This window comes from Choloepus didactylus, chromosome 13 (genome assembly GCF_015220235.1).
Source record: "Choloepus didactylus isolate mChoDid1 chromosome 13, mChoDid1.pri, whole genome shotgun sequence".
In the NCBI taxonomy this organism is placed as follows: Eukaryota; Metazoa; Chordata; class Mammalia; order Pilosa; family Megalonychidae; genus Choloepus; species Choloepus didactylus.
In genome coordinates this window covers 165,636-175,476 of record NC_051319.1, presented here as the reverse complement: position 1 = coordinate 175,476, position 9,841 = coordinate 165,636, and the positions used below count along the sequence as shown (strand labels likewise).

The 9,841-nt window shown below is 39.0% G+C and overlaps 1 protein-coding gene and 1 pseudogene across 1 annotated transcript; both read left to right on the top strand.

The window, feature by feature from the left end:
* The first annotated feature begins 866 nt into the window (after positions 1 to 866).
* LOC119507825 lies at positions 867 to 6,275 on the top strand (annotated as a pseudogene).
* A 1,063-nt stretch (positions 6,276 to 7,338) lies between these two features.
* On the top strand, positions 7,339 to 8,503 carry LOC119507834 (cAMP-regulated phosphoprotein 19-like). Its single transcript, XM_037801012.1, has one exon. It carries the CDS (start codon positions 7,486 to 7,488, stop codon positions 7,774 to 7,776), a length of 291 nt encoding a protein of 96 aa, XP_037656940.1. The 5' UTR covers positions 7,339 to 7,485; the 3' UTR covers positions 7,777 to 8,503.
* Positions 8,504 to 9,841: the final 1,338 nt, after the last annotated feature.

Sequence of the window (9,841 nt, the reverse complement as noted above, 5' to 3'; positions counted from 1 at the left end):
TAATTGTGCCTAAGTGTCTCCTCCTGAATGCCTCTTTGTTGCTCAGATGTGGCCGTCTCTCTCTAGCTAAGCCAACTTGGCAGATGAAATCACTGCCTTCCTGTCATATGTGGGATCTGACACCCAGGGGTGTAAATACCCTGGCAACATGGAATATGACTCCTGGGGAGGAATCTGGACCTGGCATTGTGGGATGGAGAACATCTGGACCAAAAGGGGGGTGTGAAATGAAATGAAATAAGTTTCAATGGCTGAGAGATTCCAAAAGGAGCTGAGAGGTCACTCTGGTGGGCACTCTTACACATAATATAGATAACCCTTTTTTAGATTCTAATGAATTGGAATAGCTAGCAGTAAATATGTGAAACTACCAAACTACAACCCAGAACCCTTGAATCTTGAAGACAATTGTATAAAAATGTGGCTTATGAGTGGTGACAATGTGCTTGGGAAAGCCACATGGATCACACTCCCCTTTGTCCAGTGTATGGATGGATGAGTAGAGAAATGGGGGCAAAAAACAAAAACAACAAAAACACCCAATGATCTTTTTTACTTTAATTGTTCTTTTTCACTTTAATTTTTATTCTGATTATTTTTGTGTGTTTGGTAATGAAAATGTTCAAAAATTAATTTTGGTGATGGAGGCCACAACTATATGGTGGTACTGTGAACAATTGATTGTATGCTTTGTATGACTGGTGTGTGAATATATCTCAATAAAATTGAATTATTAAAAAAAGACGAGTTCGCAAGTAGGAAGCTCCAGCAGCGCTACACCGGTGTCGGCGGCGGCGGCGGCACCTCAGGGCACCCGGATTGCCAAACAACGATCTCAGGCCCTCTCCCTCCCCGGCCCGGCCGCTGCCGCCGCCCCCCTCCCCGCCCAGAGGCGCCCCGGGGGCACCCTGCAGGCGCAGCAGCTGCCGTAGAGTTCTTCAGCGAGGAGAACGCGCCCAAGTGGCGGGGGCTGCTGGTGCCCGCGCTGAAAAAGGTTCAAGGGCAAGTTCATCCTACACTTGAATCTAATGATGATGCTCTTCAGTATGTTGAAGAATTAATCTTGCAATTATTAAATATGCTATGCCAAGCTCAGCCCCGAAGTGCTGCTGATGTAGAGGAACGTGTTCAAAAAAGTTTCCCTCATCCAATTGATAAATGGGCAATAGCTGATGCCCAGTCAGCTATTGAGAAGAAGAAGCGAAGAAACCCTTTATCTCTCCCAGTAGAAAAAATTCATCCTTTATTAAAGGACGTCCTAGGTTATAAAATTGACCACCAGGTTTCTGTTTACATAGTAGCAGTATTAGAATACATTTCTGCAGACATTTTAAAGCTGGTGGGGAATTACGTACGAAATATCCGGCATTATGAAATTACAGAACAAGATATTAAGGTGGCAATGTGTGCCGATAAGGTATTGATGGATATGTTTCATCAAGATGTAGAAGATATATTATCTTTAACTGATGAAGAGCCTTCCACCTCAGGAGAGCAAACTTACTATGACTTAGTAAAAGCATTTATGGCAGAAATTCGACAATATATAAGGGAACTAAATCTAATTATAAAAGTTTTTAGAGAGCCCTTTGTCTCCAATTCAAAATTGTTTTCAGCTAATGATGTAGAAAATATATTTAGTCGTATAGTAGACATACATGAACTTAGTATAAAGTTACTGGGCCATATAAAAGATACTGTAGAAATGACAGATGAAGGCAGTCCTCATCCATTAGTAGGAAGCTGTTTTGAAGACTTAGCAGAGGAACTGGCATTTGACCCATATGAATCATATGCTCGAGATATTTTATGACCTGGTTTCCATGATCGTTTCCTTAGTCAGTTATCAAAGCCTGGGGCGGCACTCTATTTGCAGGTGAAGGTTTCAAAGAAGCTGTTCAATATGTTTTACCCAGGCTACTTCTAGCCCCTGTTTACCACTGTCTACATTACTTTGAGCTTTTGAAGCAGTTAGAAGAAAAGAGTGAAGATCAAGAAGACAAGGAGTGTTTGAAACAAGCAATAACAGCGTTGCTTAATGTTCAGAGTGGTATGGAAAAAATATGTTCTAAAAGTCTTGCAAAACGAAGACTGAGTGAATCTGCATGTCGGTTTTATAGTCAGCAAATGAAGGGGAAACAACTAGCAATCAAGAAAATGAACGAGATTCAGAAGAATATTGATGGTTGGGAGGGAAAAGACATTGGACAGTGTTGCAATGAGTTTATAATGGAAGGAACTCTTACACGTGTAGGCGCCAAACATGAAAGACACATATTTCTCTTTGATGGCTTAATGATTTGCTGTAAATCAAATCACGGGCAGCCAAGACTTCCTGGTGCTAGCAATGCAGAATATCGTCTTAAAGAAAAGTTTTTTATGAGAAAGGTACAAATTAATGACAAAGATGACACCAATGAGTACAAGCATGCTTTTGAAATAATTTTAAAAGATGAAAATAGTGTTATTTTTTCTGCCAAGTCAGCTGAAGAGAAAAACAATTGGATGGCAGCACTGATATCTTTACAGTACTGGAGTACACTGGAAAGGATGCTTGATGTAACAGTGCTACAGGAAGAGAAGGAGGAGCAGATGAGGCTCCCTAGTGCTGATGTTTATAGATTTGCAGAGCCTGACTCTGAAGAGAATATAATATTTGAAGAAAACATGCAGCCCAAGGCTGGAATTCCAATTATCAAAGCAGGAACTGTTATTAAACTTATAGAAAGGCTTACATACCATATGTATGCAGATCCCAATTTTGTTCGGACATTTCTTACAACGTACAGATCCTTTTGTAAACCTCAAGAACTACTGAGTCTTATAATAGAAAGGTTTGAAATTCCAGAACCTGAGCCAACAGAAGCTGATCGCATAGCTATAGAAAATGGAGATCAACCCTTGAGTGCAGAACTAAAAAGATTTAGAAAAGAATATATACAACCTGTACAACTGCGAGTATTAAATGTTTGTCGGCATTGGGTAGAGCACCACTTCTATGATTTTGAAAGAGATGCAGATCTTTTACAACGAATGGAGGAATTTATTGGAACAGTAAGAGGTAAAGCAATGAAAAAATGGGTTGAATCCATCACTAAGATAATCCAAAGGAAAAAAATTGCAAGAGACAATGAACCAGGTCATAATATTACATTTCAGAGTCCACCACCCACAGTTGAGTGGCATATAAGCAGACCTGGGCATATAGAGACTTTTGACCTGCTCACGTTACACCCAATAGAAATTGCTCGACAACTCACTTTACTTGAATCGGATCTATACCGAGCTGTACAGCCATCAGAATTAGTTGGAAGTGTGTGGACAAAAGAAGACAAAGAAATTAATTCTCCTAATCTTCTGAAAATGATCCGGCATACCACTAATCTCACTCTGTGGTTTGAGAAATGTATTGTAGAAACTGAAAACTTAGAAGAAAGAGTAGCTGTGGTGAGTCGAATAATTGAGATTCTACAAGTCTTTCAGGAGCTGAACAACTTCAATGGTGTCCTTGAGGTTGTCAGTGCTATGAACTCATCACCTGTGTACAGGCTAGACCACACATTTGAGCAAATACCAAGTCGACAAAAGAAAATTTTAGAAGAAGCTCATGAATTGAGTGAAGATCACTATAAGAAATATTTGGCAAAACTCAGGTCTATCAATCCACCATGTGTGCCTTTCTTTGGAATTTATTTAACTAATATATTAAAAACAGAAGAAGGCAACTCTGAGGTCCTAAAAAGGCATGGGAAAGAACTTATAAACTTTAGCAAGAGGAAAGAGGAAGAAAGTAGCAGAAATAACAGGAGAGATCCAGCAGTACCAAAATCAGCCTTACTGTTTACGAGTAGAATCAGATATCAAAAGGTTCTTTGAAAACTTAAATCCAATGGGAAATAGCATGGAAAAAGAATTTACAGATTATCTTTTCAACAAATCCCTAGAAATAGAACCACGAAACCCTAAGCCTCTCCCAAGATTTCCAAAAAAATATAGCTATCCCCTAAAATCTCCTGGTGTTCATCCATCAAACCCAAGACCAGGTACCATGAGACATCCCACACCTCTGCATCAGGAGCCAAGGAAAATTAGTTATAGTAGGATCCCTGAAAGTGAAACAGAAAGTACAGCATCTGCACCAAATTCTCCAAGAACACCGTTAACACCTCCTCCTGCTTCTGGTGCCTCCAGTACCACAGATGTTTGCAGCGTATTTGATTCTGATCATTCGAGCCCTTTTCACTCAAGCAGCGATACCGTCTTTATCCAAGTTACACTGCCCCATGGCCCAAGATCTGCTTCAGTATCATCTATAAGTTTAACCAGGGGCACTGATGAAGTGCCTGTCCCCCCTCCTGTTCCTCCACGAAGAAGACCAGAATCTGCCCCAGCAGAATCTTCCCCTTCTAAGATTATGTCTAAGCATTTGGACAGTCCCCCAGCAATTCCTCCTAGGCAACCCACATCAAAAGTCTATTCACCACGATATTCAATATCAGACTGGACCTCTCTATCAGACCCTCCTGAAAGCCCTCCCATATTACCACCACGAGAACCTGTGAGGACACCTGATGTTTTCTCAAGCTCACCACTACATCTCCAACCTCCCCCTTTGGGCAAAAAAAGTGACCATGGCAATGCCTTCTTCCCAAACAGCCCTTCCCCCTTTACACCACCTCCTCCTCAAACACCTTCTCCTCATGGCACGAGAAGGCATCTGCTGTCACCGCCACTGACACAAGAAGTGGACCTTCATCCCATTGCTGGGCCGCCAGTTCCTCCACGACAGAGCACTTCTCAGCATATCCCTAAACTCCCTCCAAAAACTTACAAAAGGGAGCACACACACCCAGCCATGCACAGAGACGCACCACCACTGCTGGAGAATGCCCATTCTTCCTGAGTTCCTCTGACTGGGATGTACATTTTCCTAGCTCCAGATCCATTGCTGGCAATGGATGCACTGAACGTGCCAGCACTGAGGAGTTACAATGGGAACTCCAAACACTAACGACTGTACTTCAAGATGCAGTATAAGACAATGAATTTTAACCTAGACATAATTATAAAATGAAAATGGTTTTCCAATTTAGAATATAGAAAGACTGATCTAGAGGAACTGGACAACTGATTACAGCTTAAAATCAAGTAAAGGGACTTTTTCCGGCCAATAGGCAGGAGTCCTCTTCTTGTGAAGTGATCTTTAGCATCAAAGGGATGGGAAACACAATCTAGTGTCCAGCAGCCCACATGATGACAGTTTTTGTAATTCAAAATATTATGCACTTTTAAAAAAATCTTAAACAGGGATCTTATCCTCCTTTGTTTCCTTTGCTTTAATCTTTCTGTTTTAGAATATTTTCTTAAAAATCACTTAAAGGACTGTGAGGAAAGGCTGTGGTACCTGACCTTGTTGGAATCAAGGCCCAGCACTGTACTACAGTCCTGTTTACAGATTATTACAGTGAATCGAATGGGTACCGAGGCTTCACCAAAGAGGTACTTTTTTTTTTTTTTTTTAAAGAATAATTATACCAATTTTAAGACCATTCCCTAATCCTTCCCCCCATACACACACACACACACACACACACACACACAAAATGTGGTGGTGTTGCCTTCAGACAAGAGAAGTTTTGTGTCATTAACATGGCAGAAGAACTTTTTTAAAAATGTAACTGTCAAGTATACAATTTACATTTAGGAGACTGTTAATCTATTCTAGATCGTCATTTTCCCCCCTTCTCCCACAAAGGTTTACTGGTAATCCATGTCATGGCTCGTAGCTGTCCCTCCAACCATACCATGGAAATGCAACCACCCAATGTGAAAAGGAGCACTTGCTGGGCATCACTGACACCAGTCATGTTTTACTAATAGTTGGGAATCAGCATATCTAGAATTACCTTGCATTGCCTAAATCATGTGTATATAGTGAATGTTACATAATATACCTGGCAGGTCTGTTTTAATTTAATTGAATAAAGATACAAATACTTTGAAAAAAAAAAAAAAAAAGACTAGGTATTGATTATTCAACAGACACCATGGAAGTGAGCAGGCAGTGGCATGACGTATATAGGATTCTGAAAGAGAAAAATTGCCAGCCAAGAATTTTTTATCCAGCAAAGCTCCTTCAAGATTCAGGGAGAATTTAAAATTTTCACAAACAAATGATGAGAGAATTTGTTAATGAGAGATCTGCCCTGTAAGAAATATTAAATGGAGTTCTGCTGGCTGATTAAGAAAAGATAGGGGAGAGAGAGCTCTGGAGAAAAACACAGAACTGTATTAGTAAGGGAAATTTAAAGGGGAAAATAAATAAAGACCAAGAGGGGGAAAAACAGATCTGACATATAAAAACCGAAGAATAAGATGGTTGATTAAAGAACTGCCTTCACAAAAATAACATTGAATGTGAATGGATTAAACTCCTCAATTAACAGATAAAGATTAGCAGAATGGATTGAAAAATATGAACCATCAATATGCTGTTTACAGCAGACTCATCTTAGACCCAGTGACACAAAGATATTAAAGTGAAAGGATGGAAAAAAGTATACTATGCACACTACAGTGGAAAGAAAACAGGGGTTGCAATACCAATATAAGACAAAAAGACTTGAAATGCAAAGATGTCATAAGAGAAAAGGACACTATATATTAATAAAAGGGAGAATTCACCAAGAAGAAATAATCATATATGTTCATGCACCCAATAAAGGTGATTTAAAATACATGAGACAAACGTTGGCCAAACTGAAGGAATCAATTGACATTTTTACAATAGTGGGAGGCTTCAATACACCATTGTCTAACAACTATTGCTCAAACCCTTTGATCAAACAACCAGAGGACCAAGGAAGTTGAGAACCTAAACAATGTGATAAATGAATTAGATTTAATAGAAATATGTAGACTGTTACATCCCAAATTACCAGGATATACATTCTTCTTTAGTATTCATGAAATGTTCTCTAGGATAGATCGTATGCAGGGGCATAAAAGAAGCCTCAATAAATTTAAAAAGATTGAAATTATTTAAAGCACATTCTCTGACCATAATGGAATACAACAAGAATTTAATAACCATCAAAGAACGAGGTCTTTTCACAAATATATGAAGGTTAAACAACACACTGCTCAACAACCAGTGGGTCAAAGAAGAAATTGCAAGAGAAGTTGCTAAATATCCAGAGATGAATGGAAATGAGTACAGAACCTATTGAAACCTATGGGATGCAGCAAATGCAGTGCTGAGGGGGAATTTATAGCTCTCAATGCATACACTAAAAAGGAAGAAAGCTAAATTTAAAAACTAATGGAACAGGGCGGCCCAGGCGGGCACTCGGGGAGCGGGGACGGGCGGCGGCCCGGCGGCCTCGGCCATCCCGTAATCGCATCTTTTCTGGGCGTCTCATCTGCAGAGCGAGCGCTGTGTCCGCGGAAATCCCCGAGGCAGCCTCCGCGGAGGAGCAGAAGGAAATGGAAGGTAAAGTGACTAGTCCAGAGAAAGCTGAAGAAGCAAAATTAAAAGCAAGGTATCCTCATCTGGGACAAAAGGCTGGAGGTTCAGATTTCTTAAGAAAACGGTTACAGAAAGGGCAAAAATATTTTGATTCTGGGGATTACAACATGGCTAAAGCGAAAATGAAGAACAAGCAACTTCCTGCTGCAGCCCCGGATAAGACGGAGGTCACTGGTGACCACATTCCCACTCCACAGGACCTTCCTCAACGGAAACCATCCCTTGTTGCTAGCAAGCTGGCTGGCTGATTAAAAGCACTGAACTGCATGAATCTTCTGACTCCCAATATTTCTCCTTAATATGTTACTTCTCGGCATTTTGTTTCGTTTCATTCACTGAGTCATTTGAGACTGACAGCTTTGCAGGTAGTGGTAGTGTGTGCTGCTATTGTAAGGGGATATATATGTGTAGAGTTTTGATTAGTTTAACAGTGCACTGATGAAAGGGACATGTTAGAACAACATAAGGTAATCTACTTGAAAATAATTATATATATTACCTAACTCCTAGTGTAGTGCTGGTTCCAACAAGTAACAAGTTTTAAAAATTTTAATGTTTTGGATTTTCCTTACTTCATCTTAATTATAGCTTTGTATGTTACTCTTATTTAATATAACCTCTATTGTATTGATTTCTTTGGGATGTTGTAAAACAGAAGTTTAAGACCACAAGTTGGGATAAAGGTGTTACGTATTTCAGACACAAATGAATAGATGGGGCTCTGTGCTTGAACTTGAATGGCCTTAAACCTGTTTCACCTTTAACAATAGAATTTTACTTGGGCAATATTTGCCCATTCTGGTGTAACTTATGTGACTCTAGTGCTTAATAGCTGCTGTTGAAGCTAGTATTCTTAGTTCTATAGTGTTTAGAATACTTTTTGTTGACGATGTGAATGACGTGTGCATGTGCATTGACTGTTGAATTCACTTTTGTGCCATTTTTGTAAATACAATAGTTTTGCACAACCTCTCACAAATGTCTGTATTAATTTCACACTTTAAAAAATAGATGTGCCAACTATAAGCACAAGAGTTCCTACACAAAACTCTGTATGTCATTAGAGCTTTTGTATAGTAAGAATAGTTTACAATCTGGGACTTACAGAACAAAATTGAAATCTTTACTCAGTCTGCCATAGACTTTAAGCCTTTTTCATTTGTTACTAATATCCATGACATTCAGTGGCCTTGTGCAAATATGATATGTTGCTTAGGCATATCTTTTGTCCTATGCAGAACATTTCATTCTGACTTTTATGAAAATTGCAATTCATGTAATTTATATAAACTTTTTTAACATAGAAACTTTTTACTTCCACAGTCAACTTTGGGGGCGCTAGAATGGCTTCAATACTCTGTCCCTTGCCCTTCACTCCTCCCTTTTTTCTTCTTTGACTCAAATGGAGTTGGGCTGTTTGGTCTATTTAGAAGCATAGCATCTATGTTCTAACTCTTTAAATTTGCTCTGCTGAATGCTGTATTTAATGCTAATAGTGTTTTCCTTATAATTTCTCAGTTGTTAATTAACCACTCTTAATCCTATATTATTAATATTTGATCATTGCTTAAATAAAAGGAACTTTATGATGCAACAAATACTTGAGAAGACTGACCCAGGAACCTATGTCAGGATAAGCTAAGTGAATTAGGCTTGCTATAATTAGAGTAATTTATCTGATAGGTAGAAGATACACACATTAAAATATTTAATTAGATATTTTGCTTCTATAGCTGTCACTTTAAGAAAATTACTGATTTACTGTTACTTGTGGTTGATCTAGTTAGTAAGAATTTAATTGGGACATATTTACCACTCTTTGAAGAGCTCTTCCCATATGTTGTAATGCTGTAGCATGATAATGAGCATCAGTAGCCTGAAAGGATACTATTTTTCTTCTCATCCTTAACTTGCACAGAGTCTCCTCTCTTTTGGATTCAGGCATCCTTTCTGGATCTTGGATCCATTTGTATACCTGCTTCCTGTGACCCCAAATCATAATAGATGGTGCCTTGAGCATAGCACCCGCATTTAAAGGCTGCCTAGCGCTCTGAGGAAAGCTCACTGATTGTCTTCCTGCTTCGCCACTCCCCAAAGCAGAACAGAACAAAACAAAATCAGTAACGTGCTTATTTGTAGTTTTAAGGATCAGTAATATATATATTTATAATGGGAGCAGGTAGATTATTCTAAAATATATATAATCATTGTAGAATCAATTTAAGAATTATGTGATATTCCAAAGTAGAATTTCTGTAATATCTAGTCTTGTTTTTTTATGGATTTTTGGAAGCTATCACCATTCAATTCACA

Excerpts from the sequence above, each read along its gene's own strand:
- LOC119507834 (XM_037801012.1), top strand. The coding sequence starts at position 7,486 with ATGGAAGGTAAAGTGACTAGTCCAGAGAAAGCTGAAGAAGCAAAATTA.